Genomic DNA, 27,679 nt, shown 5'->3' on the forward strand with positions numbered 1-27,679 from the left:
ACTTTATCCTTGACCAGTTACAACACTGAAAAAAAGTGACTTATATCTAAGATACAACTAAGGAGAAGCTTCCTAACAGAGCAATCAACCATTGGAACGCCTTGCCTTCGGAAGCTGTGGGTGCCCCATCACTGGAGGCTTTTAAGGAGAGACTGAACAACCGTTTGTCTGAAATAATAGAGACTTTTGCTCGAGCGGGGGGGGGGGGGTAGATGACCTCCAGGGTCACCTCCAGCTCTGTTATTCTATGGCCTAAGAAACATTTCCCACTCTTCATTCGCAGCTGACTAAAAAACCACCCATTTGGAACGGAGAACATTTCCTTTTGCACAGAAACATCTCTGCGGATGTATGGGGTTGCCAAAGCCACGGGAAGGAGCTGTGGTAGGGATGGCTCACCATGTCTGGGTGACAGGTTGGAGAGGCCCTTTCACTGCCCACCTGTATTGTGGAAGAAGCAGCCAAGGCTCTCGCCCCGTCTCCTCTCGACACCCCCCGAACATATGTGCACCCCTGGCTCTCGTGCCCCCCCCCTTGCAATTCACCAGGTGAAGCTACTCTAAAGCTTTATTCCTCAGGAAGGCGGTTGTCCATCAGTAGCGTTCCCGTTTCTTCCGGATCACCTTCGGCTTGATGTTCATGCGCCTCCAGACGGTTGCGGTGCTGCGGTCCAGTTTGGTGACGCCACTAAAATCGAAGGACTTCAGCTGGGGCAAGGTGGACAGGACGTAGCTCCTAGGAGAAGGAAGGGGGCCCAGAGGGAAGCAGTCAGTCCCTGGCTACGTGGGGAGGGCCCTAGAAAGTCCGGGGAGCCCTCGAGTGCTGCCCATTTAAGGGCGCCAAAGGTGGGGAGGGCTGCTGTCCCTTCTCGGGTGGGGGTGGGGGGAGAGGCAGCAAAAGGGATAACCAAATGCAGGTAGTCCTTGACTTAAAACAGTTCATTTAGTGACCGCTTGGAAGTTAACGATGGCACTGAAAAAGTGACTCAGGGCTGTTTCTCACCCAACCGTTGCTGCATCCCTGTGGTGATATGATCAGAATTCAGACGCTTGGCAAACCAGTTCATACTTATGATGGTTGCGGTGTCCCCTTTTGCAACCTTCTGACCAGCAAGAAGCCAGATTCACTTAACAACCACATTACTAACTTAACAACAGCAGCGTTTCCCTGAACAAATTGTGGCAAGAGAGGCCGTAAAATGGGGCAAAATTAACAATGGTCTCACTTAGCGACAGAAATTTTGGCCTCAATTGTGGTCGTACGTTGAGGGCTACCTGTAGATAACCTGCTAAGAAAAGACCGGACAGCCACCTATCCGAAGTGCTGTGGGGTTCTCCCACTTGAGTGGGGGCTGGATTAGAAGACCTCCAAGGTCCCTTCCAGCTCCATTCTGATTGGTTCCTAGACTAACTGTCCCCAAACCTTGTGAGCATTCCTCTATAGGGCTGCATCCCCCTTCATCCTCTCTGTTTGGCTACTACTACTACTACTCTGTGGCTACTAGCCACAGTGAGGTTATAGTCCAGCCTCCTATGAAGAGCATTTATGTAGGAAGAAACACATCCTTTGGAGGGCTCTCTTCCAGATGGGATCTAGGTCAGTTGGCAGGAAAATTAACCAGTGGAACTACTGGCCTCCAGAAGTTGTGGGTGCTCCATCACTGGAGGTTTTTAAGAAGAGACTGGGCAGCCTTTTGTCTAGAATGTTATAAGGTCACCTGCTTGAGCTGGGGCGGGTTGGAGCAGAAGACCTCCAAGGTCCCTTCCAACTGTGTAATTCCATGTTCTAGGATGGACCTTATGGGGAAATGTCTCGGGGGAGGGGCATACCTTGGACAGGGGCTGGACTAGAAGATCTCCCTTCCAGCCCTGGGATGCTAGGAGGTAGAAAGATAAGAGAGAGATGACAGACAGATAAGATAGAGGATGGACGGATGGATGAGTTTGCCTCCAGAAGTTGCAGGTGCTCCATCACTGGACATTTCTTAAGAAGCGACTGGACAGCCACCTGTCTGGAATGGTCCTAGAAGACCTTCAAGTTCCCTTCCAACTCTGCCTGTCTCAAGGAATCCTTCCAGCTACAGGATCCTTCCAACCACAAGCTAAGAGGCGTGTTTCCTCCTCCTCACAAAAGAGATGAAAGATCAGTGGGTTGGCAGAGGTCCAAGAAGAAGTTGAAGAAGCTGGCCCACCCAGTTGGTCTTCCTGCGTGGCCTGGAACCAGCTCAATCCTTAGAGTTGATGGATCTTGGAGACCAGGGATGGCAGAAGAGAATGGGCGGGGCAGGAGCACCAATGGATAATTGAACTGGGGAATAATTCAGCTTCTCCTAAGCTATTTAGGATGAATTTCAATCAGAAGTAGTAGAGACGTCGTAATTTATGTGATGAGTCAATCGCTCCAATCGGAGTCTATGCAGGGCATTGTGTAACCTTGTCTTCTTGCAAGTCTTGTGAAATTTGAGTGGTTTCTTTCCGTGACTCAGGGAGAAAGGCCAGGCTCTCTGCATACCTAAGACTGGCAACGATTTGTCCAGGTTTACTAAAAACTCAAGACGGTGCCACCAATCTAAGGTGACGTCCTTGTCTTGCAGAATCTACTGCAGAGGATCGAAGCGGATCAGGAAATCCTCCAAGGAAGATGGGCTGAAGAGTTCCACGGGGGAAACCACTTGTCATTTTGCTACTGGGGACTGGAGTCGATCCAACCCGAAAGGAAGATTCCCAGCGAGGGGGGGTGTATTGATCCATTGAAACCAACCACTTGCTGGCAGAAAGAGAGTGTGGGACAGGCTTCTCACCGGGCAGATTCCAGAATGGAATTTAGGTGTTTTAGTGCAAAGTTTCTGGGGTCTGGAGAACACCCGCTTCAAATCCAGAATAAGAGGGTGGCAAGGGACCTCAGAGGTCTTCTAGTCCATTCCTCTGCTCAAGCAGGAGACCCTCAATAATATTTCACACCCAGGTGGCTGTCCAGTCTCTTCTTAAAAGCCTCCAGGGACGGAGCATCCTCAAATTTTGGAAGATGGCTCTATCACGTCATCCCTAGGGCTTCTCTTAGGTAGACCCGACATTCCCAGTCCTTCCAGCCGTTCTTCCCAAAGCTTCCAAGTGGCCAGCGCTCACCTGTAGCCCTTTTCCTCTTCGATGGGGTTTCCGTGCAGGGTCAGGTTGCGCAGGTGAGGCAAGACGGCCAGCTTGTCCACTTCGGAGAGATGCTGGATGCTGTTCCCGTGAAGGTTCAGATTCCGGAGGTTGTAGTAGGTGGTCAGCACCTGGGAAGAAGTGGGACAAATAAGGGGGGGGGTTTGGCTTTAGTTTTCTTTTTACGGCTTGGTTGTTCCTTGCTGGCTTTTCTGAGCACCCATGAAGGGCTCCTTAAGCCTTTCAGGTCGGTTTCCCAGGCTGGTCGGCCCGTCCCTACACTTCCCCCTTGGCCCCCCCCCGGCTATTAAGGGTGGTATTTATGACCGTCATAAACGGATCCTGGCCATCCGGTCTCCCTCTGCCCCTCCCCCCATCTCCTCTGGGGTGGGTTGTTGCCTGTGCTTTGTGGACGAACCCAGCCATGTTTAATTGAACGGAATACAGAAGGTCCTCGACTTGCGACCACAATCGAGCCCAAAGTTTATGTTGTTCAGTGAGAATTTGTTTTGTGAGTTTTGCCCCATTTTACGACATTTCTTGCCACGGTTGTTAAGTGAATCAATGCAGTTGACAAGTTAGGTAACACGGTTGTTAAGTGAATCTGGCTTCCCCACTGATTTTGCTTGTCGGAAGGGGATCACGTGACCCTGAGATACTGCCACCGTCATAAATACGAGTCAGTTGCCAAGCGTCTGAATTTTGATCCCGTGACCACAGGGAGGCTGCAAGGGTCATAAGTGTGAAAAACGGTTCTAAGTCACTTTTTTCAGTGCTGTTGTAACTTTGAATGGTTACTAAATGAACCGTTGTAAGTCGAGGACTTCCTGTATTTTAATTGGCCAAGTGTGTGATTAGACACACAAGGAATTTGTCTCCAGGACAGAAACTCTCATAACAGGCAAAGAAACAGAATCATCATCATCCCAAAAGGGAGAAGTAAAGAACGTAAGGAGGATATATAATAATGCTACAGCTACAATATCTGGGTTAAAATACACAGACGTTATTATTAGAGTATGATATCATAATCTATATAAATAAAAATGTAAATGTCCGTTTGTACATAACCGCATATCTCCGAAAGTTCTTCACCGATTGCTTTCAAATTTTGACACAACGTTGCATTCGACTACGAGCGTGTTTTTATATGCCTATATTATATACATGTCACACCTGTGACAGTAAAAACATGAAAAACACTGGAAAACATTGAAAGACATTGACATTGAAAAACATTGAAAAACAGCGCCATCTGCTGGACGCAAAACCAACATGGCAGCCTCCCAGCCCTGATTACGCTCAGCAGATTTCTGCTCCTTATATTTAGACTCTCCCTATTGCTTCCAAGGAACTGCGCATTTGGAAGGCAGAAATGCCCGAGGGCCATATCCTGTCACCAGGCTCAGCAGGTAGGCAGCCGGCTCCCCGCTGGGAAGCCCTCGCAGCCGCCAGCGCTTCTAGGGCTGAGCGGGGCCAGCCCGAGCCTGGCTCTGACCTCCTCCTCCCCCGGCCACCCCGCGAACTAGCCTCACCCGCCGCTGCTGCCCATCCCCCTCGCCAGCCGCTCTCGGGGCTCCCTCCAAAGAACACCTGGCAGTGAGGCTGCCTGGGTCTGCCGAGCGGGAACCCTCCGTCCCTCGCCTGGCCCGAATTGCGCCTGGACCAGTGCTACCACGGGCCCCGAGGTCAGAAAGACCAGCCGCTAACCGGCGCTATGTGAATCCGGTTGGTGAGTGGGAGATGGAGGCAACTGGAGCCTCAGGGTCGCCTTTGACCAGCGCCGCCTTTGATTCCCAGGTGGGCGCTCTGGCAGTTCATGGAGCCTACACGAAAATTTCAGCCTCTGGCAGAAAAGGGGCTCTGGGGAGGCTTTGGGGGGCGGAAACAGGCAGGAGGGAGGATGGCCGGCCCGCCTTCATTTCACCTGGAAGAGCGGGGGATTTAATCATTCCCCTGCCCTTGGCAGGCGGGGGGGGGGGGGAGGAGAACTGCCCAGCAGGGGTCCAGTGGGGTATGCATGGGTCCTGGCAGGCGGGAAGCCCCAAACCAGCCTCGAACCCTCACCACACCCCCTCCCTCCCTCCCTCCCTCCCCTGCTATGCGTCTCCCCGTCAAACCCCCAGAGAACATCTGTGTAGGGAGGACAGAGGGGGCCCCCAAGTTTCTGCTCTGGTGCAGAAGAGGCCGGGCCAGAGACAGAGATAAACAGAGAGAGGGAGAGACAGACACAGAGAAATACAGAGAGAAGGAGGAGGGAGAGAGAGAGACATAGAGAGATACAGACGGGGAAGAGAGAGAGACATAGAGAGATACAGAGAGAGGGGGAGAGAGAGGGAGAGAGAGAGAGAGAGAAAGATACAGAGAGAGGGGGAGAGAGAGAGGGAGAGAGAGAGAGATAGAGAGAGAGAGAGAGAGAGATACAGAGAGAGAGGGAGAGAGAGAGAGAGAGAGAGATACAGAGAGAGGGGGAGAGAGAGAGAGAGAGAGATACAGAGAGAGAGGGTGGGAGAGAGACATAGAGAGATACAGAGAGAGGGGGAGAGAGAGATAGAGATACAGAGAGAGGGGGAGAGAGAGGGAGAGAGAGAGAGAGAGAGATACAGAGAGAGGGGGAGAGAGAGAGGGAGAGAGAGAGAGATAGAGAGAGAGAGAGAGAGAGATACAGAGAGAGAGGGAGAGAGAGAGAGAGAGATACAGAGAGAGGGGGAGAGAGAGAGAGAGAGAGATACAGAGAGAGAGGGTGGGAGAGAGACATAGAGAGATACAGAGAGAGGGGGAGAGAGAGATAGAGATACAGAGAGAGGGGGAGAGAGAGGGAGAGAGAGAGAGAGAGAGAGATACAGAGAGAGGGGGAGAGAGAGAGGGAGAGAGAGAGAGATAGAGATACAGAGAGAGAGGGAGAGAGAGAGAGAGAGGGGGAGAGAGAGGGAGAGAGAGAGAGAGATACAGAGAGAGAGGGAGAGAGAGAGAGAGAGAGATACAGAGAGAGAGGGTGGGAGAGAGACATAGAGAGATACAGAGAGAGGGGGAGAGAGAGAGAGATACAAAGAGAGTGGGGGGAGACAGAGAGGGAGGATTTTGTGGTTCCCATTGTTTTTTAGCAACCGGTTCTCTGCCCTGATCACCAGCTGGATAGGCGTGGCTCGGGGGCTGTCATGTGACTGATGAAAGTGAGTGACGTTGAGTTGGCCACGCCCACCAAATGTTCGTGGAGAGTTTGGAACTTCAGCCTCGCTCTTTTAGCCCAGCGGAAGCACCAGACTCGGCCACAGCAACGCGTGGCCGGGTACCGCTAGTAGAGTAATAAATATGACAAATTCCTTGCGTGTCCAATCACACTTGGCCAATAAAGAATTCTGTCTTTATAATACACAGGTTGTCCTCAACTTCCAACACTTCACTTAGTGACTCTTCAATTAGAACAGCACTGAAAAATGTGACTTATGACCGTTTTTCACAGTTACGACCGTTGTAGAGCATCCCCATGATCACGTGATTAGATTTCAGACGCTTGGCCACGGACTCATGATGGTTGCCGTGTCTTGGGGTCACGTGATCCCCTTTGTGACCTTCTGACAAGCCATAGGGAAGCCGGATTCACTTAACAACAGAGTTACTAACCTACCAACTGCAGTGATTCACTTAACAGCTGTGGTAAGGAAGGCAATAAAATGGGGAAAACTCACTTAACAAATCTCTCGCATAACAACAGACATTTAGGGCTCAGTTGTGGTCCCTGTGGTCGTAAACTCAGGATTACTTGTATTACAAAGTAATATATAGCATAATATGCACCCTGTTTCCCCCAAAATAAGACACCCCCTGATAATAAGCCCAATCGGGCTTTTGAGTGCATGGCAATAAGGCCAAGCGCTTATTTCAGGGTTCAAAAAAATATAAGACAGGGTCTTATTTTGGGGGAAACAAGGTAGATAGATATACAATATAATGTATATAAGAATATATATACATATACACACACACACATATATATAACAAAAAAAGGTAAAGGAGTCCCTGTGGATTTTATTCCGCTAGTCGTCGAGTGTAGAGGGTTATACTCCGTTTCATGGCCTTTGAGCCAGCGCCGTCTAAAGACGTTTCTGTGGTCATGTGGCCAGCATGACGACACAGAACGCCGTGACCTTCCCACCCAAGTGGCACCTATTCATCTACTCGCATTTGCATGCTTTCTAACTTCCAAGTAGGCAGGAGCTGAGGCAGGAACAAGAGCTCGCCCCATCATGCAGCACTCGGGTCTCGCACCCAGGCTACTGACTTTCCAACTGACAATCCCAGCGTCTTGACCTCTGAGCCGCCCCATAATATATATTAAAACAAATAATAGTATGTTATCATATAATAATATACTGTTGTCCACACTGTTAGGAAATTAAGGAGAAACTTCCTAACAGTGAGGACAATTAACCAGTGGAACAGCTTGCCACCAGAAATCATGGGCGCTCCATCACTGGAGGTTTTTAAGAAGAGACTAGACAGCCAGTTATTCGAAATGGTGTAGGGTCTCCTGCTTGAGTAGGGGGCTGGACTAGAAGACCTCCAAGGTCCCTTCCAGCTCTATTCTGGTTCTGATTCTCATTATATATTATTAGTTTATATATATATATATATATTCGAAGTCTCATTCGTCATCTTCAGGCTGGTGTTTTCGGCTTCGTGCTTCTAGGAGCAATGTGTGTGATCACAGCTGTTTCTTCCTTTTAACAAAATGAAAAAACAGCTGCGATCACACACATTGCTCCTAGAAGCACGAAGCCGAAAACACCAGCCTGAAGATGACGAATGAGACTTCGTCGAAACGTTGCCAAGACACTTCTAATTTTACGCGGGAGAAAACCCGAATAACCAAAGACCTACATACAAACACCCACGAAAACCTCAGAAAACAAATATATATATATATAGGCAAGAGTTTCGAAAGGGCCGGGAGGTGGCTTAGAGTACCGGGTCGATGTTGGGCAGGTCATTGAAGGAGAGGTCGATCCAGTAGATGTCCAGGGGATACTCCAGCAGCTTCTCCATGATGTCTGAGAAATCCGTCAGGTCGTTCAGGGTGTTGTTGTTGAGCCGAACGGCCTGGGTCAGCAGGCGGCCCCCCTCCAAGCGCCGGATGGCCCTGGGCCCAGGACGGGGCTCCTCCGTCAGCAGGTCTGGGGGGGAGCAGAGAGGGCAGAGGGAGGGCGTCTGCTGTGCCAAGAGCAACTGGGCACAGACTGGCAGCTGATGCCACCTGCACAGGACTCACAGCTCTGGAGCATGTGCAGAGTGCCCTTCCCATTGTTGGGAAGCTGTTAGGCAAGAAGCTGATGGAGATTTTCAGCCATCCAGGTCACGGTTTTTCCCCAAAAAGCAACTGGACTTTCTCAAGTTTTTTTTTTTTTTTCTTCCTTGAAAATGTTTCATTTCCCATCCAAGAAGCTTCTTCAGTTCTGGAGAAGTTCTGAAGTTTCTGGATGAGAAATGAAACGTTTTCAAAGAGAAAAACAAGGAAGTCCAGTGGCCTTTGGAAAAAAAATAAAATAAAAGCATTTTTGGGTTGGTTTTATCACTCATTTCAAGAGAGACACAGAAGACGGATCTTCTCTTTTGGCCCAACAGCAATGGAAAATTTATTTTTATTTACTTATTTATATCTCACCTTTACTATTTTTACAAATAAGGCAGCAAACATCTCCAGCATACCTTCCTCCTCCTATTTTCCCCACAACAACCACCCTGAGAGGTGGACCGAGAGAGGGAGGGACTGGCCCAAACTCACCCATGGCAAAGGCGGAACTAGAACTCACCATCTCCTGGTGATTGGCTCAAACTCTCCCAGCTGGCTTTCATGCCTAAGGCGGGACTAGAACTCCCGGTCTCCTGGTAATTGGCCCAAACTCACCCAGACAGCTTTCATGGCTAAGGCGGAGCTAGAACTCCTGGTCGCCTGGTTTCTAGCCTGCTGCCTCAACTGCTAGACCAGCAGTGGCACATGAATTTTTATTTTTTTTAAATTTGATTTATATGCCGCCCTTCTCTGGAGACTCAGGGCGGCTTACAATGTGCTCAGCAATAGCCTTCATCCTTTTGTATATTTATACAAAGTCAGCTTATTGCCCCCACAAACTGGGTCCTCAATTTACCTACCTTAGAAAGGATGGAAGGCTGAGTCAACCTTGAGCCTGGCGAGATTCGAACCTGCAGTAATTGCAGGCAGCTGGTCTTAATAACAGGGTGCATTAGACCACTGTACTATCATTTTCTTTGAAAGTGTGGCCCTGTCTGCAGAAGATGCATCAGTGGCATCTTCTAATATCCAATATCAAAACCCAGGAATAAAAACGGCGCCAGGCAGGGGGATGTACCTTGCATGAAGCTGATGCCTCGGAAGGAGAAGTCCAGCGGCGGCGCCTGGAGGGAGGCCTTGGTGTAATTCCAGTGCACACACGTCTTCCCAGCTGTGCTGGCAAAACACAACGGCACACGGCCAGAGATTCGCACGCGGCCGAGCCCAGGAGGCTGCTGGGCCGGGTGCTCCAGGACCCCGGAGCTCTGTCGACACCTTCGACTTTAGGGAAGGGGATTCTGGCCGGAGGGAGGGAGGGGGCGACCCAGAGAATGGCCCCGCTCGAGGGAAGGGATGGGGCTCACCACAAAAGTGGCAGGAGGGCGACAAGGAGGCCTTTGAAGCAAAAGTGGGCATTGCAGGGAACCTGCTGCGGCCATCTTGATTTTTCTGACCACGCGCTGTGAACAGTCCTGTTCCAGAGTGACTCTATAAACCATGATTCACAAATCACCATGGAAGCCGAAAGCAAGCCACAGTACATCCGTAACCTGATGCTTCGTGTGGGGTGGCCATAATCCAGGGGTTGTGCAAAGGAAGTTTGCCGTGTGGAGCCAACGGACAGGAGCAGCCGGAGCTGAGCTGTGCCAACCGTGCCTGACTGTGCCCGACTGATGGCACCAACTGAGGGCACTGTGATAAATCCATAAAGGATTGGACCAGGTGCCAGGCATGTCTTGGGAGCTCTGGTATCTTGGGGAGGGGGAGGGGAAGTAGGAGGAAGGGAGGGAGGAGGGAAGGAAGGAAAAAAAAAGGAAGGAATGAGGGAAGAAAGAATGAAAATGGGGAGGAAAGGAAGAAAGGAAGAGGAGAAGGGAGGAAGAAAGGACAGAAAGTTGGGGAAGGAAAGGAGGGAGGGAAGGAAGGAAGGAAGGAAGGAAGGAAGGAAGGAAGGAAGGAAGGAGAGAGTAAGAAAGGAGGAGGAAAGAAGGAAGGAAGGGGAAGAGGAGGAGATGGTTGCTAGAATTCTGACCTTCAGCCTTGAAGATATAGGGAGTTGTCAACCTGCAACCAGAATTGGGACTAGAATTTTGGATGCTAAGACCTTAAATGAGTTGTGCTCCATTTCATGACTTCTCTGCTGTGGTCACTAAGCGAATCTGGCTTCCCCCATTGGCTTTGCTTGTCAGAAGGGCAGAAATGGTGATCATGTGACCCCGGGATGCTGCAACCGTTGTCCATTGAGGCTGGTTGACAAGCATCCGAATTCTGATCACCTCCTGCGGGGTCTCGAACCTTGGCAACTTTACGACTGGTGGACTTCAACTCCCAGAATTCCTCAGCTAGCTGAGGAATTCTGGGAGTTGAAGTCCACCAGTCGTAAAGTTGCCAAGGTTGGGGACTCCTGCATTAGATGTGCGTGCCTCCCTTCCCCCTCCCTGCCAAGAACGCTGTGTCAGCCACACCCACCTGTTCGCTGGGGAATTCTGGGAGTTGAAGTCCACATCTCTTAAAATGGTCCCGTTTGAACACCTCTGCTTTAAAGGTGGTGCTTCACACCGTCCTCCTGCACCCCACCAGCCCCACATACTAATGGGGGGCTGCAAAATTTTAGCCACTTGGTTTTGCAGCCAATTGCAGTTCTATCGTGTAGGAGATCTGAATGCGAATCGTGGTATTCTCCAGATGGCCCCCAACTGCCCCCCACCTCTCCTTTCCTGCCCTGCCATCTGTATTATTATTTTTGGCCGTATTATTTTTGGAGGGAAATGCTTCCCCTTCTTGCCTAGGCCTGACCCTTGCTCTTACCCCACAGCTGGCACTGATTCTATGCCAGGAAAGAGACGCCCTCGGGCAGTATTGGCAAGGGGGCAGAGGCCCGGGGAGCGCCAGAAGCAGGGTGGGATATAGGAGACACGGAGCAGAGATTAGAGTAATTCATGGTGCCTCTTGCAGCAGCTCTGCCAATCTCTGGTGAGGCTGGGAGAAGAAATTACCCACCTGGGAAAGGAAAGAGCGGAGCTTGCCTGGAGAAGAAATGAAAAACAGAATTAACTCTGACAGAAGACAAGAGTTGCAGCTCAGGGTTGAACGGTGGGGTCCTTGGTGCTCTCTGAGCTTGGGGTTTTTCTTGCAGACGTTTCATGACCCAACTAGGGAACATCATCAGTGCTAGAAGGGAGGAGTTTGGAGGAGGAGGAGGAGGAGGAGAATTATGGGGTCCTTGGTGCTCTCTAAATTTGGTGATTTTCTTGCAGGTATTTTATGACCCAACTAGGTATCATCGTCAGTGTCAGGGAGTGTGGGATTTGCTCTCTGTTTATATACAGTAACTTGCCCTGTCAGTGTTGGTGGGGTTGTGATTTTCTCCTTGGACCTTCCTTCATTAGGGTACTATTTTCTGCTTTGTTTGTCTGGTGCTAATCCCTGCTTATCTGGATATAGGCTGCAGATAAGCTCCCTTCTCCCTTTCAGCAGTGATGGTTACCTAGCTGGGCCCTGAAACTTCTGCAAAAAAACCACCAAGCCCAGAGAACACCAAGGACCCCACAGCCTTCCTCCTCCTCCTCCTCCTCCTCCTCACATTGGGGATGTCTCTTAGTTGAGAAATGAAATGTTTGCAAGAACCCAGCTTAGGGAGTACCAAGGACCCCACAGAATTAACACCAGGAAGTACAAGAGTTACATTGCAGTCCCAAACTGGACTCCAACTTCCATAAAGCGGGTGAGTTCCCATAGCTTCCCGGGCCCTGCTGACAGGGATTCTGGGCATGGTGCCCTCTGCACAAGGTTCTCCCCTCCTTCAGCTCCATTTGCCAGCCAAAGGGAAGGGTGGTTACAGGGAAGAGGTTCTATTCTCCCTAGCAGCTAAAGCTAAGAACTAATGAGTGGAACCTTTACAATGAGGGATCCATTCTAGAAATAAGGAGGAATCTTTTGGTTGTGAGAGCTATTAGGCTGTGGAACAGCCTGACTCATGAAGTTAGGTTTTTAAGAAGAGACTGGAGAATCATTTGCCTGAAAGGGTATAGGATCTCTTGCTTGATCAGGGGGTTGGACTAGAAGACCTCCGAGGTCCCTTCTAGCTGTTACTCTGTTACCCTAAAGGGCTGGCTGGTGGAAGGGGGTTCAAGGGACTTGGGCCAAGTTCAATTAACTTCGGGGGTTTTGTGAGTGGCTGGAAGTGGGACGGTTTACGAAGCTCTTAATTCACCACCACCATCATCCTCATCACACGGATGCAGAATTGCTGCCAGCCCAGAGCCACCGGGCCTTCATGGGCTCCTTTCGCAGCCGGGGGGGGGGGTGTCTTCGGAGGGCTCCCCACCCACCCAAGATCAAGAGGATGTCGGAGCCTCAGGCCGCTATTCCCCTCTGGGGGACTCACAAGGGCTGGGAGTCGCAGTCCAGCTCTTCCAGAGGGAAGCGCTTTGGGAAGCCCGGGTTGCGCGGATAGGCCCCCTGTGCTCGGATCGGGCGCAGAGGGCGGCGACAACCCACTCTGTATCTTACGGGGGATCGGGGCGCCTAGCGCACTCGGGGAAGCGTGCAAAACAGAAGCCACCTTGCACGGGTTGCAGCTCCGGGGCTGCTTCGGGATCCGGGGGGCTCCGCGCAGAAGGGCGCGCCCCCCACTTAAATCCGGATCGCCGGTCCCGGGGAGCGCGCCTTCCTCCCTTGGCCGCGGCTGGGGATGATGGTAGCAGGAGTGCAATCTGCAGCGGGTTTTCCCCCCACTTCTCCAACTTGCCCCTGCCCCCCCCCGGCCGCCCCCAGCCTTGCAAGCGCCCCCCAGCCTCGCGCGCGCAGACCCACCATCCTCGCCCGGCGCCCGGCTTCGCCGCAGCACATTGGAATGCGGAGGCGGGGCGTCGCCAAGGCAACAGCAATACAGCTGCGTTCGGAAGCGGAGGAAAAAAAAGAAAAGAAAAAGCGCTCGCCGCGCAAGGGCCGCCGGGAGGTGTAGTCTCTCCGCTCCTCAGAGCGGAAGCCGGGCGTTTGGGAGCGCGGGGCCTGCCGGGAGGCGTAGTTCCGGGCCGCGCTCACCGTCGCCGCCGCTGCCTCCGCTCCGGCCGCGGCCCGCCGAGAGGCCCAACTCGAGCTCGGTGGGGCGCGGGAGGCCCCGACTGGAGCCCGTGCGGCGTCCCCACCACCCCGGGAGCCCCCCGGTTGGGAGCGGCCCCCTCGGCGCCCTTCCGAGCGGCCGGCCTTGCCCCCCCCACGACGGCCCTGCCAGGTAGGACGGCCGAGCAGGTAGGCCTCTGCTGGGGGAGGGAGGAGGGGGGTCCCGCAGGAGGGGGCTCGGAGTGTGTGTGTGTGTGTGTATGTGGGAGGGGGAGGCGTTGCGTATGTGTGTGTATGTCGTCCTTTGGTCCCGCAGTGGCCATCCCGTGTCCGGGTTAAGCGTGTCGTGCGAACGCGGCTGTGCGAGATGCGGGTTTGCCCCCCCTCAATAACCCGGGCTGGGGAGGGGGCGAAAAGAAAGACGGGGATCCGGGGGTGGAGGAGGAGGCAGCGGGGGGGGCTCGGAAGAAGAGGGAGGGGGTGGGGGGGCTCTTTTCCTCCCCCCCAACGATGCTTTGGGTGCCCTTCCTATGGGGCGGGGGGGGTTTCCTTCATTTGCTCAAAGGCGGGCGGGGGGGGGGGGGAGCGTCGGGAAATCTGTTTTGGGGATCCATCATTTCTCCTTCGGGGTGCAATTCTGCTTTTGGGGGGCGCAAAAGACCCCCAATGTCTGCCCCTTGGGGTCCGGCAACCCCCCTCCCCTGGGCAGCCTCTTTCGCCCCTGTCCAGATGTGCCCCCCTCCCCCACCCTGCAGAAACCATGACTGTCCTTAACAGGAGGCACCAGGACTGGGATGCTTTTGGGGTGTTTGTGTGATGGGGAGGGTGTGATCTGTCACTTGGAGGCTGGGCTGCCCCCTCCCCCAATTCCCTTCCTTGATGCCCTCCAAGGCACAAAACCCCTCTTTGTTTTTCCGCTGCCAGGTCTGGTGTCTCGCTGTCACTGTGTGGTTGTGTTCACAGGCGTGCTAAGCGGGGAAACTTGGGTCGCCAGGACATGTTTTATTTATTTATTTATCCATTTATCTATTCCATTGATTTGATTTCTGTAGCCGCCCACCTCACTCTGGGTGGCTTCCAGTTTCAAAAACCATGAAAAAGATAACAAGTATTTTAAAAATACTAAAAAACATCCCAAATAAATGCACGTTACATCTTAGGGATCTGGAATCCAAGAGATTTCGGGGCTGGTCGGTTGTGTGTTGCAGCTTCCAGTGTGTCTTTTGGTGTACCTTGCACCCAATAAAAAGACAGAAAAAGGAAACGATAAGGAGTATAAATAATATGGCATCAATTTCTCAAGAACACCTGTGCTCATCTGGCTGCTTTCCTTGCCTACTTCGTTAAGTCAATTTTAATTTCAATATTTATCATTTTAATAGTTCGATGTTTTTATCTTATTGCTTTTACTTAGTTATAAGCTGCTTAGAGTCAATTCATAGCAAAATTTCATAAATACTGCTAGAAGCTCAGGATTGAACTGTGGGTTCAATGGTGCTTGGTTGTTTTCTTGCAGACATTTCATTACTTAAGTAGGTAACATCATCATTCTAGAAGAGAGTAAGGTAAAAAGAGTCATTCCCTTCTGGCACTGATGATATTACCTAGTTGGGTCATGAAACATCTGCAAGAAAACTACCAAGCTCAAAGAGCACCAAGGACCCCACAGTATTCCTCCTCCTCCCCCCACCACAAACCCCCACTTCCTCCTCTTCCTTCTAGCGTATATGACTTGCAATGTATATATTAACATTTCGCCTAGATTTTAAAAAACACAATAAAATAGAATTTTTGTTGCTAAATGAGCAAAGGTTATTATGTGAGTTGCACCTGGCTTAACTGGTTGAATGTTAAAAAGATGGATGTTCAGGTACTAGTGCCCAGGGCTTAGGCCATCTAGCCATTGAAACCATTAAAACCAGGTGCAACTCACATAATAACCCTTGCTCATTTAGCAACACAAAATTATGTTCCCAATTATGGCCATAAATCAAGGATGGTCTGTATTGCCTATGGGTGCTCCTTCACCCCCCTCTTTTCTGGCTGGCTGCCTCAGTTGTAGCCTCCCTGCCCCCTCCCGAAATTAATGTGATAAGTGGAAGTTGCTGGCCGCTGCCTTGACCTTGTTGGGAGCCAGATGTGCTGTCCCCCCTCCCCCACTTTACCTGTGGAGGCGGGCAGAGCCGGCGACCGAAATTCAGCGGCACAAACTCAAGCATCGGACATGTCTGTGCAAGCCGGATTTGTGCGATGGGCCGTGTTGCTTTCAAGTCAGGAAATGTGAAATCTTTTTCCGGCTTTCTGTGCTGCATTTCCATCCCAGTGTTGTTGGGAGACCCACCCGGAGGCTTCCCGGGGATCTTCCCCCTTTGAGGAATCTGGGTCTTTGGAGCTGCGTTTGGGATCTTCTTTCCCTCTTGAGCCCTCCGTCCAAACCGTCCTCTTGGATGAAAGAAATGCTTGGCTTGGCTTGGCCTCTCGTCCTGGGCGGAGGATAAAGACATGCCTGGAACACAGCTGCTTCTCCTCCTCCAACCCGCCTTTGCCCTGGAAGGCGTTGGCCAATCTTTTTTGCTTCTTCTTTTTCTTTTCCTAGAAAGTTCTGTGCCAATGATGAGGTTCTGTAAATGTGCATTGCTTTGAGGGGAGAATTGCATTTGATCTGCTATGGAGATTCTCAGCCATCCACCAGGTCACGGTTGTCCCAAAGTTGCATATCCCACCCCCCTCCCCAAAAGGCAACTGGACTTTTGTTTTTCTTTGAAGACATTTCGCTTCTCATCCAAAAGGCTTCATCAGTTCTGACTGGCCAAAGCTTCAGTCAGAACCAAAGACGCTTCTTGGATGAGAAACTAAATGTCTTCAAGGAAAAACATTTGGGGAAAGAAAGCACTTTTCGGACATTTGATCTGCTATTTCTTCTTGGAAAAACTCTCTGGCATTTGAGAACGGCAAGAGGACTGAGTGGTGGATGCCCAGTGTAAAAAGCAAATACTGCTTTTTAAGAAAAGCAGTAAGAAAAAAGATGTCTAGTAGCGCCTTTTCCACCCTTTATTAAAAGGCACAAGCTTTTACCAGGCACCTTCTGTTGAGAGACTGGAATGTTTCACATTTTCTCATTTGTAAAGTGTGAAACGTGCTGTTTTGTGAAACTGATTCTATTTTGGTCCTCTCGGAACAAAACTTAGTGCAGCGAATCTCCCTGGGTTTGTATATTTTTAATTTATCAGGGGTTCTTGGTACTCCCTGAGCTTGGCTGTTTCCTTTCAGACATTCCATGACCCAACTAGGGAACATCATCAGTGCTAGACGAGAGTGATGGTTCCTCCTTGATATACAAGTGGCTTGCCCTAGAGAGCAAGTTCCCCCTCCCTTCCAGCACTGATGATGTTCCTTAGTTGGGCCATGAAACGTCTGCAAGAAAAGCACCCAGCTCAAGAATCAAGGCCCCCACATTTCAATCCCAGGCTGCAAATATTCTGTTCTGTCAGGTTTAGCTGTGCACTGTGTGTGTGCAAGCCTTGCCTAGTTGCTGTGTCATAGACTCACACAAGGCTCACGTGAGGTGGGTGTGTGCGTTTGTGGCTGTGGTTGTGTTTCCTTAATGGATGGGCTGAGCCCCATCATTAGCCAAGTTGGCGGTTAGTCTCCTGGAAAACTCGGCTGCAGAAGTTCTGTCCGGTTAGTTTGGGGCTGGGCTGGGCTGGGCAGCTATGGCCTATTTACGACCAGTGGCTGCCTCAGGAATCCTGGGAGTTGAAGGCCGCAGGTTGTAAATATATATGTTATATATATTATATATATTGTTATATGGGAGCCCCTCGTTACTCCCATATAACACCCCTCCTGCGTGAGCTGCACTGGTTACCAGTGGTTCTCCGGGTCCGCTTCAAGGTGCTAGTCCTCACCTATAAGGCCCTTCATGACTTAGATCCGGGATATTTGCAGGACCTTCTCCTGCCTGCCTCTCACCGTCCTGTTCGCTCACATAGGGCCGCTCTCCTCAGGGTTCCAACGGCGAGCCAATGTCGCCTTGCTGTGCCCAGGGGTAGGGCGTTCTCTGTGGGTGCTCTCACCCTCTGGAATGAACTACCTACTGGGCTCTGGATGGCTCCTGATCTCCGCTCCTTCCGTCGGGACTTGAAGACTTGGCTTTTCAAACAAATAGGCTGAGACTGATTCCGGGCTTCATTATTTACTACTAATTAATTATTTGGATTAAATTATGATTTTATTGTACTTGTTTCTTAACTTGTGTTCGCCGCCCTGAGTCCTTCGGGAGAATGGTGGCATATAAATACATGTAATAAATAAATAAATAAATAAATAAATAGTTGCCCACCACTGTTTTTTGTTGAGATATTGTTGTCCCAAAGGTGGTTTTTCTTCGAAGACGTTTCGCTTCTCATCCGAGAAGCTTCTTCAGCTCTGACTGGATGGAGGGGAAGGATGTAAACCAGAGGCCTTCAAAAACTTGGCAGCTTTAAGACTGGTGGACTTCAGCTCCCAGAATTCTCCAGCCAGCACAGCTTAGCTGGGGAATTCTGGGAGTTGAAGTCCACCAGTCTTAAAGCTGCCAAGTTTGAAGGCCTCTGGATTTATGAGAGGTGGTTGTTGTTGAGAAAAGAAGAAATAAGTTGACAGCCCCCCCCCTCTTCCCCCTCTTTTTTCTGTGGCCTGAGGAAGGGACTTTCGCCTGGCTTTCAGCCTCAAAGGGAACCATAATAATATATAACTAAATCTAATATCCAAGCCGAATTAAAAATTAACCCCAGCCGAAGCCAAAGCAAACATAAAGACGGAGCGGGCTTCGAAACCACCACGCTGGCTCTTCTCCCAGCTGGGCCGCGCCGGGACTCCAACTCCCAGAACCGCCCAGCCAGCGGAGCGGGGGCAGAGCAGGGCGGGGGAATTCTGGGAGTTGGAGTCCGCAGGCCCGAAAGCGGCCCAGCTCGGTCGGAGAGGCCCAGGCCTGCCCGAGAAGCCCTCCTCCTCCTCCTCCTCCCCCCATCCGGGCTGCTCGGCGGGGCGAGGCCGGCGGCGTCTGCGGGGCGCCTCGAGAAGGCCTGACGTCCGCCTGGCTGCCGGCCCGGCCTGGGAGGCGGAGCGCGGCGCAGCGCCTCCCGCCCAGCCCGGAGCAGCCTCCCCGCCGCCCTCATGACGCCCCGAAGCGCGCCTCGACCCCCGGTAAGCCTCACCCCCCCCCCCCACCGCCGCCGCCCGGGCTCCTCCCCGCCCGCCACGCTGCCCCGGGGGGACTAGGCCCGGCTTTGTTCCCGCCGCTGGAGGCGAGCTTGGCCCCTCCGCAAGGAAAGGCTTGGAGGCCCGCTTGGCCTCGGGAAAGCCTCAGGCCCACGCCCAGGAATTGAATTTCCACCCCTTTCCCTCCCCCGCCTTTGCACCTGGCGCCCAAATAACGCTCTTTTTTCCCACCCACCCCTTTTTTTTTCTTTTTCTTTTTACAAAAGCATGATGGGTTTCAGCGGTTGCATGGAGGAGGCTTTGCTTTGATGATGATGATGAGGATGATGGTTCGTGGCAGATGTTCGGGATGGGTTTGGCATTTTTGGGGCAGCCATGGAGTCCTTTCCAAGGACCTGAGATAGGCAGATGTGGGTGTTGGATGGGGTTACAGATGTCGTCTCTGGATGGAAGCTGTTCTTCTTATTCATCATCATCATCATCATCATCATCCCTGGAGGTTTGCAAGAAGGGACTGGACAGCCACCTGGCTGAAATGGTCTAGGCTCCTGCTTGAGCAGAGGGTTGGACTAGAAGACCTCCAGGGTCCCTTCCAGCTCTATTCCGATGGGTCGATTGGTTATATTATACCACCCCATCGGGCTTTACAGCCCCTCTCTGGGTGGTTTGCAACATAGAAGCGTTATTTGCATGTTGCCCCCAACAATCTGGGACCCCGTTTGACCCACCTCAGAAGGATGGGAGGTGTTTCATGTAGAGTAAGTAAACGTAACTCCTGTAACAGAAGGCTGAGCCCATAGTCAATAGCACTTAGGCTTGTATACCATTTTATAATGCTTTACAGCCCTCTGAGTTTTAAGTTGTTCTGCTCCCAAAACTGGGGGCTTCAGATTTAAAAACAGTTCGGATTTGTAAGTTTTGGCCTGCTTGTATTCTCATATTTGGACGGTTTGTTAGGCTTGTGAATTTAGTTTCAAATCGGCAGAAACCACCACTGTACTGTTGTGGGGTGTGCTCTTGACCATTCACATACATTGCTGGATAGACTGATAACTAGGCAGCCGTACCTTCGTCTGAATTTTCCACTGTAACTGCACTTAGTCTTCAAGCTGTGACTACTTACGGTAAATATATATTCTTCTAAAAAAAAAAAAAAGATCGAAAATGCCTTCTGTGCCGCAGTGCTCAGTAAGGCAGTAACCCTTTACGTTTAAAATTCCAGACTTCAATCTTTAGAGCTGCTTTTCTTTTTTGGAGTAATAGTACATATAATTACAGTGGGAATAGCTGTCAAATGGAAGTAAATGAATGGAGATTCCCATATTCCGTTGGCTGGGTTATTGCATGTCAACCCCTGTCTTAATGTCAGCGTGTGAGTGGCCCACTTGAAAAGTTATACAGCTAGTCCTCGACTTACAACCATTTTGTTTAGTGACCATTTGAAGTTATAGTAACTCATAGTTGTGACTGTTTCAGTCTCCCTGGCTCATGTGATCCTCTTTTGCGACCGGACAAGCAAAGTCAATGGGGAAGCCACTTAACCGTGTTACTAACAACGGCAGAGGTTCGCTTAACAACCGGGTCAAGAATGATCATAAAATGGGGCAAAACTCAACAGATGTCTCACTCGGCAACAGAAATGTTGGGCTCAATGGTGGTCGTAAGTTGAGTCACAGCTGCTCCAAGGGGTTGCAACCGGTGTATCGCCCTGGATTCTTAGTGTTCCAGGTTGAGCCGCTTGCCATAAATCCTCCATGCTCTAAAAAGCCATTTTATGCTCCGTGGGGAAACCATCTGCAGGCCTTCCCACACAGCTGCTCTTGACTGACAGATGTTTGGCCGTGTTGAGGTCCCTCCTCCTGGCAGAACCAACCGGCCACATGAACTTCTGGCTGTTACCTACTGGGGCTGCACTGGATGCAGAAAAGCCTACACAGATAGTCCTTGATTTACAACTACAATCGACATCAGGATTTCTGTGGTTATTCACCGAGTCTTGCATAATTTTATGACCATTTTGGCCAGAGTTGTTAAGTGAATCGCTACAGTTGTTGAATGAATCACGTGGTCATTAAGCAAATCCAGCTTCTCCCCCTCCCCCATTGACTATGCTTGTCAGAAGCCAGCTGGGAAGGTCCCAGATGGCGATCATGTGACCCCAGGAGGCTGCAACCGTCGTAAATATGAGCTCGTTGCCAAGGGCCTGAATTTTGATCAAGGGACTGTAAGGATGTCGCTACGGTCATAAGTATGAGAACTGGCTGCAAGTCCCTTTTTTTCAAAGCGCTATTGTAACTTCAAAGTCACTAAATGAATGGTTGCAATTCAAGGACTATCTGTGATAAAACTCTTAGATTTCCCCCCTAATCCCAATAACAGACTAATCAGGCAATTTATCTCGGTGAAGAAGCCCAGATAAATTAACTCATCTTATTCTGACTTTTGCCTAATCCTTTGCATGAAGACCCAGATTGTTGGGGGCCATAGGCTGAGAGAGGGCTGCTGCAAAGCACCGTGAAGAGGTATATTTGAATTTCTGCTTTATGGCGAGAGCTGCTTAAAAGTTTGGAAGCCCATCCTTTTTTCCCTGGCAAGCGATGGTCTCCTACCGGTAGTAGAGATTTGAGAGTTTTCCTATTGGCAGCTTGGAAAGAGAGGCACCACGGTACTTGCAGGTCCATTAGCCATAAGATCCAATGTTGTTTTGCAAGCTGTGTCCCTCGAGCTCAGCAATTTGGAAGATGCCTGGACTTCAACTCCCAGAATCCCTCAGCCAGCATGTGGGGGAGGAGCTGACGTCCATGCAATCCTAAAAATGTGCCGAGTTTGACAGGCGCTGCTCTAGCGGTGGTGTTGAACCTAGTGCTAGCCTTAATCCTGTTTAAAATGTGGTCTCCCTCGGTGCAAAGTTAGGAGGGGGTTCACGCGTGGGGTCGATGCCCCTTTGAATTGCAATGTTGCATCTTTTTTGTTGCTATTGTTTAAACAACGAATTCTGTGTGTGCAGCATTTCACGCTGAGAACTTTCAGAAAGATCTACCTGGTTCTTCCCTCCTGGGATCTGGAATTCTCTCCCTCCTCCTGGGCTAATTCCCTCCCTGCCCCGGGTATTGGGGTTCTCTGCCCGCATGCCCGTCCTTGGCATCGCTGGCTGTACGAAAGGGGAGCTCCATTTGTGAGGAGGGGGACTTCTCATCTAGTGACTGATTTGTAGGCTAGGACATTCCTCTGAGGCCTGGGTTATGCTCTGGGAGGTTAATCTGAGTTGCTTCCCTGAGGCCGGGTTGCGGGGGGGAGGGATACAGATAGTCCTCGACTTACAACCAGTTGCTTAGTGACCATTTAAATCAGGGGCGTCCAACCTTGACAACTTTAAAACCTGTGGACTTCAGCTCTTAAAGTTCCCCAGCCCGCCTCGCCAAAGTCGCCAAGATTAGACACCCCTGCTTTAAAGTTACAACCGACTTCCCCAAAAGTACAGCTAGTCCTCGACTTACAACAAGTTCATTTAGTGTCCGTCCAAAGTTACAATGGCACTGACAAGAGTTATTAATTTAACAACTGCAGGGATTCACTTAACAAATGCGGCAAGAAAAGTCGTAAAATGGGGCAAAACTCACCTAACAAATTCTTTGCTTAACAACCTAAATTTTGGGCTCAGTTGTGACCACCTGTACTTAAGTTCCAGTTCTGATGCCCTCTCCCCCTTCATATTCACATGATGGCCTTTCTGGCGTTCCATTTATTTCATTTAGATGCTGCCCACTCCCTCCTCGATCCAGCTCCATGTTTGCAGCCATTGGCAGCCTCACGTGGCGTGGGGACCACGAATGGAAATTCAAGCTTCGTGCAAACATTCAGGAAAAGCTCGGCCTCTGAATGGAGCCACATTTCAGATTATTTTTCTCTTCGTCCCCATCTTCTCCTCTCTGCCTTTGTGCAGCCCTCCTGGACGTTATTTGAGGATGGTCCTGAAAAGGGCCCTTTACACTGTTGTCCTCTTGAAAACAATTACTGTGTAAAGGTAGTCCTCAATTTACGGCCACAATTGAGCCCAAAATTGATGTTAAGTGAGAGAAATTTGTGAAGTGAGTTTGCTCCATTTTACAATTGTTCTCACCACATTTGTTAAGTGAATCACTGCAGTTCTTAAATGAGTAACCCGGTTGCTAAATGAATCTGGCTTCCTCATTGAAGGAAGGTCGCAAAAGGGGATCACGTGACTCTTTATGCCACCGTCATAAATGTGAGTCAGTTGTCAAACATCTGAATGTAAATCATGTGACCATGGGGATGCTGCAACCGTCATAAGTGTGAAAAACGGTCGTAAGTCACTTTTTTCAGTGCCTTTGTAACTTCGAACGGTCACTAAATGAACTGTCGTAAGTCGAGGACTAATTGTATTAGTTTTCTGACTCACAAAAGAAGCAACACCGGTCCATTTTAATATTCCTTCTGCTTGAAATAGCCAACCTTAAAAAGAAAATTACTTCCAAGAATAAAACGGCGAGGCTGAAAAAATAATCGATGGGAAGAAAGGTTTGTTTGAGAGATTAAAAGTCTTTTTTTTTTTATTAAGAGCTAGCTTAGTCATCTCTCTTCCTGTTCCTTTTTCTTATCAGGCCTCCAGGGCAAGAATAGTAGCAGACCTCTGAATTCAGAGAAGGCTGCATGGGAGAAAGTGGGGAAAATTGCTTCCATAATGAGAATTTTCATAAATATTTTATTTTAATTTGGGGGGGGAAGCTTGCTGTCCAGTAGGTGTCAGGGACGACGGCTTTCCGTTCTTTTCTTCGGTTCCTGGGATCGAAAAATTTTGCTTTTAAGTTCTTGTTATTTTTTTCATTTCTCAAATGTGCAAAATACCTCAAGATTTTTTTTTTTTTAAACAAAACAAAGAACATTTCATAGGAACATTCCAGTTGAGAGACTTGGTTGCAAAATCAAAGCAAAACATTATTATTGCTGCTGCTGTTATTATCATCATTCCCATGGTCACATGATCAAAATTCAAAAGCTACGCAACTGGCTCATATTTATGACTGTTGCCGTATCCCGGGGTAACGCGATCCCCTTTTGTTACCGTCTGACGAGCAGAATCAATGGGGAATCCAGATTCACTTAACAATCATGTTACAACTTAACAACTGCAATGATTCGCTTAACAACGGTGGCACGAAAGGTCATGAAATGGGGCAAAACATACTTAATGAACGTCTTACTTAGCAGCAAATTCAGGGCTCAATTGTAGTCGTAAATCAAGAACAGCCTGGGCTTGTATTTGGCCTGGGCCCCTTCCCCCTGGTTGGGGACTGTGACCCCAAAGGAGCAGCAAGAGGAGTGCCTAGAGCAGCCTGCTTACATTGCCACAGCAGTGAAGTTTTGAAAGCAGACTGTCCACACAGCATTTTGAAACTTAAAGCTGATTTTAGTTGCTGCCTGGGGTTACGTATTGTTTTTTCTTTGCTTTTCATTTTAATTGACCCACCGGGAATTAATTTTGTTTGCGTTGGTGGATGAACTTAGTAAATAAACGTAGGAAGGAATAGGCCCAGGCAGAGGCGTTTAATCCGTTGAGCGCCAGATCGTTTTAGAATTTCTGGATTTGCTCGGTTAGCAGAGTTCAGATTGCAAATATAGCTGGGTGTATGATTCCTGAACGTTGTGCTGCGCCAACAAGTCCTCTTTCTGGAAAAATGGAATGAGAAACACCAGGCCTAAGAACGGAATATGGTGACGTGTTGGCTCTGTTCACCCGAGACACTGAACCAAGACAGACAGGACAAGGTGCCTGCTTGGTTAATGTTAGGGGGGTTTGCAATAGTGGTGAATATCTGTAGCTCAGGTGGAGGATGAGGTTGTGGGTGGGTTTCCGAATGCTTCGTTACCAGGTTAGGTAACACCTTCAGCAGAGTTTAGATTAGGAATTTCCACTCCGCTGATGATCTTACCCAAAACCAACCCACAAGCTCGGAGAACAGACCTCCATCCTCCGTGTTAGGGAAATCGTCTCATAAGGGGTCCTTGGTGCTCTCTGAACTGGGTGGTTTCCTTGATCCAAACTAGGTAACAGCATCAGTGCTAGTTATGGCGACGAGCTATGATGATGATGATGATGATGATGATGATACCTAGTTTGGGTCATGAAACGTCTGCAGGGAAACTACCCAACTCAGAGACCACCAAGGACCCCTCGTTTCAATCCTGAGCTGCAAATATTCTCCTTCACTGGAATCATCGAATAACCCAGAAGAACCAGGGAAGCCACCAGCCTTGTTTCTGCAGGGGGGTCCAGCTTGGCAACTTCCAAGACTTACTGACTTCAACACCCAGAATTTCCCCACCCCACCCCCTCTGTTGGTTCACCCTCGTCTGCCTCTTTATCAGTGAAATATTTATGCAATCCCATCTTGAACAGCAGCCACGGCCACCGCAAGCTTTCCGGAGCGAGCGAGTGAGATCCGGTGACCCTCATTCCAGCTTTGGTTATTTAACAGCTGAGCGGCTGCAGGCCAGAGCTAATCTTATTGTGGGGTCTGGAGGTTTTTGTTTGCAAACCGGGAGCAACAGAGCTGCTGATTGATGTGTGCGCTGGGATCACGGTCTGTGCTGAAAGAAGGGCCCTGATTATGGTGGCTTAGCCTAATGTGGGGATTCTGCCTTTGAGTCTCCATTCAGCTTTCTTAAGCCGGGAGGTGCCCAAGCTTGGCAACTTTAAGACACATGGACTTCAACTCCCAGAATCCCCCAACCAGCATGTCCAACCTTGGACAACTCCCAGAATTAATAATAATAATAATAATAATAATAATAATAATAATAATAATAATAATAATAATAATAATTTTATTTCTATACTGCCCTTCTCCCGAAGGACTCAGGGCGGTGTACAGTCTATTTAAAAACACAAGACAAAACATTGATTAAAAATTTAAAATAATTAATAAATTTGGCTCAATTTAAAACCCCACAAATTTAAAATACCCCAATTTAAAATCATTAAATTGATAGCCCAGCCTGGCGGAACAACAGGGTCTTCAGTGGTTCACTTAACGATTGTAGCAAGAACAGTCATAAAATGGGACAAAACTCACTTAACAAATGTTTTGCTTAGCAACATAAATTTTGGGCTCAGTTGCAATTGTAGGTCAAGGAAGAAACGGCAGCGCAGGTGGTCCTTGACTTACAACCACTCATTTAGCAACTATTCTACGTTACAAAGGAACTGGACAAAGTGACTTATAACCAGACCTCACACTTATGGCCATTACAGTATCACCACAGTCACGTGATCAGAATCCAGGCGCTTGGCAACCAGCATGCATTTATGACAGTTGCAGCATTCCGGGGTCCCCTTGTGGTCCCCTTTTGCGACCTTCACAAGGTTGGTAGAAGAGAGTAGAAATCCTCTAAAGCTGGGTTTCTCAACCTCTTGCAACTCCCAGAATTCCCCAGCCAGCCATGGAAGAAAAGGCTTGTAGCTCAGGGTCGAACTGTGGGCTCCTTGGTGCTCTCTGAGTTTGGCTGCTTTCTTGCAGACATTTCATGACCCAACTAGGGAACACCATCAGTGCTGGAAGGGAGTTTGTGTGGAAGAGGAGGGGGAGGACTGTATGGTCCTTGGTGCTCTCTGTCCTTGGCTGTTTTCTTGCAGATGTTTCATGACCTTCATGACTCTGCTAGAAGGCAGGAGGAGGACAGTGGGGTCCTTGGTGCTCTCTGAGCTGTGCTGTTTTCTTGCAGACATTTCATGACCCAACTAGGTAACAACATCAGTGCTGGAAGGGAGGGAAGATCTGCCCTCTGTTTATATACAGTAGCTTGCCCTGCCAGTGTTGGTAGGACTGTTTGGTATTCTTGGTATTCCCTTGATTACGCTGTTGTTTGTACTGAAACTATTTACTGAAAAAAAATGCAAGGAAAGCTCCCCTGCCTGGCAGGCTTGGCTTGATCCCAGTGGATCCTTCTCAGGGGCCAGCAGGGGCCATGCATGGACCTTCCAACCTTTGCCTTTTCTATCTCTATGTCATTCATTTCTGATTGAATCTGTATGCCGCAAAGGAACCAGGCGATCCTTCTGGAGCGTTCTGGCTGGGTGTGGCCTTGCCAAGAAGCCGCTGGTTCTCAGAGACCTTGGGACGGTGGCCAAAGCTAATGGAGGTCAGAGTCCAGGGACTGGGCCCGTGATGGAGAAGCTTCACGCTGAGACGATGTAAAATTACACCAGAAAGATAATTAAACGGCCTTCAGTTGTGTTTTGTAGGGGATGTAAGCGTGCAGGATGTGTGTGGCGTGCCAGCAGATGTTTGCAAACACCTCACGTGCCTTCCTTTTGAATAGAAAAGGATTTGCATGTCATAACACACACAAAAAAAACCCCATCACGTTAACCCCCACATGTACAAGTTGCGCCTTGCGTGACGCGTTTTGGCAGCTCACCCTTAAACTGTTTGGTTGCATCTCAGGAAATCGGAGCCATGTGTGCCCTCCAGGTGTGAGTTTAGATTGCCTTAACTTTTGCAGAAAAGATGAAGGAGCTTTAGCTGAATGTAAGGATTACTATTTTGATTTTTTAATGGGTTATTTTTAAAAGGGAGGGCGGTGGAAGCCATCCAAGACTCCCCCCGGGCCAGATCAAAGGGAAAAAGTTGGCGAGCAGCACAAATTCCTCCTAATTTGGGATTAAGTTTACTACAGCTTTTTTTTTTTTTTCAGAATGAATTGTGGTTTGATAAGTCATGTGCTTCAACGCCAGCCACTTTCAAATGAGTGGACTTCAACCGGCTGGGGAATTCTGGGAATTTGGACTCCACAGATTTTAAAGTGGCTGAGGTTGAGAAACATGCCATATTTCAGAGAATTTTCTTTTTTAATCTGCTGGCACTTATTTGCCTGGGGGCTAAAATATCAGTCACCTCCCTTTTTCCCTTCCCAGGCTGAATAAACATTTTCCACGGTTGAAAACAATCCCTACTCCATG

The 27,679-nt window shown here is 49.6% G+C and overlaps 2 protein-coding genes across 7 annotated transcripts in view; one reads left to right on the top strand and one right to left on the bottom strand.

Moving 5' to 3' along the window:
* Nucleotides 1–548: 548 nt before the first annotated feature.
* On the bottom strand, nucleotides 549–13,325 carry LRRC51 (leucine rich repeat containing 51). 3 transcript variants are annotated; one of them, XM_070944139.1, is made up of 6 exons: nucleotides 13,249–13,325; nucleotides 11,434–11,459; nucleotides 9,512–9,609; nucleotides 8,112–8,317; nucleotides 3,126–3,274; nucleotides 549–735 (listed from the first exon to the last, which is right to left on the bottom strand). In XM_070944139.1, the coding sequence occupies exons 1-6, from the start codon at nucleotides 13,282–13,284 to the stop codon at nucleotides 594–596; spliced, it is 657 nt and encodes a 218-aa protein (XP_070800240.1). In that variant the 5' UTR covers nucleotides 13,285–13,325; the 3' UTR covers nucleotides 549–593. The 3 variants fall into 3 exon arrangements, with proteins under 3 accessions (XP_070800240.1, XP_070800239.1, XP_070800241.1); XM_070944138.1 differs by lacking the exon at nucleotides 13,249–13,325 and having other exon boundaries at nucleotides 9,512–9,604; nucleotides 11,434–11,599; XM_070944140.1 differs by lacking the exon at nucleotides 13,249–13,325 and having other exon boundaries at nucleotides 9,512–9,557; nucleotides 11,434–11,454.
* Nucleotides 13,326–13,597: 272 nt separating this feature from the next.
* The window catches only part of NUMA1 (nuclear mitotic apparatus protein 1), a 47,251-nt gene continuing 33,169 nt past the window's right edge, over nucleotides 13,598–27,679 (top strand). For 2 of the 4 annotated variants that reach the window (XM_070943048.1, XM_070943051.1), the window contains exon 1: nucleotides 13,598–13,669. The gene's annotated coding sequence lies outside the window, so the exon portion shown is untranslated. Of the gene's footprint in view, nucleotides 13,687–18,595; nucleotides 18,685–27,679 lie in introns of those variants that run through there. The other 2 variants (XM_070943049.1, XM_070943050.1) reach the window with 2 other exon arrangements.

This window comes from Pituophis catenifer, unplaced genomic scaffold (assembly GCF_029215685.1).
Source record: "Pituophis catenifer annectens isolate HBS135680 unplaced genomic scaffold, rPitCat1.0.hap2 SCAF_4, whole genome shotgun sequence".
NCBI classification, from domain to species: domain Eukaryota; kingdom Metazoa; phylum Chordata; class Lepidosauria; order Squamata; family Colubridae; genus Pituophis; species Pituophis catenifer.

What these genes read in the sequence shown, in the direction of transcription:
- LRRC51 (XM_070944138.1), bottom strand. Translation starts at nt 11,599, where the DNA reads ATGATGTTCCCTAGTTGGGTCATGAAACGTCTGCAAGAAAAACCCCAA. An exon ending in AGGCATCAGCTTCATGCAAG is followed by an intron (nt 8,318 to 9,511) that starts GTACATCCCCCT and finishes GCTCCCCCCCAG; the next exon opens with ACCTGCTGACGGAGGAGCCC. An exon ending in GAAGAGGAAAAGGGCTACAG is followed by an intron (nt 736 to 3,125) that starts GTGAGCGCTGGC and finishes TCCTTCTCCTAG; the next exon opens with GAGCTACGTCCTGTCCACCT.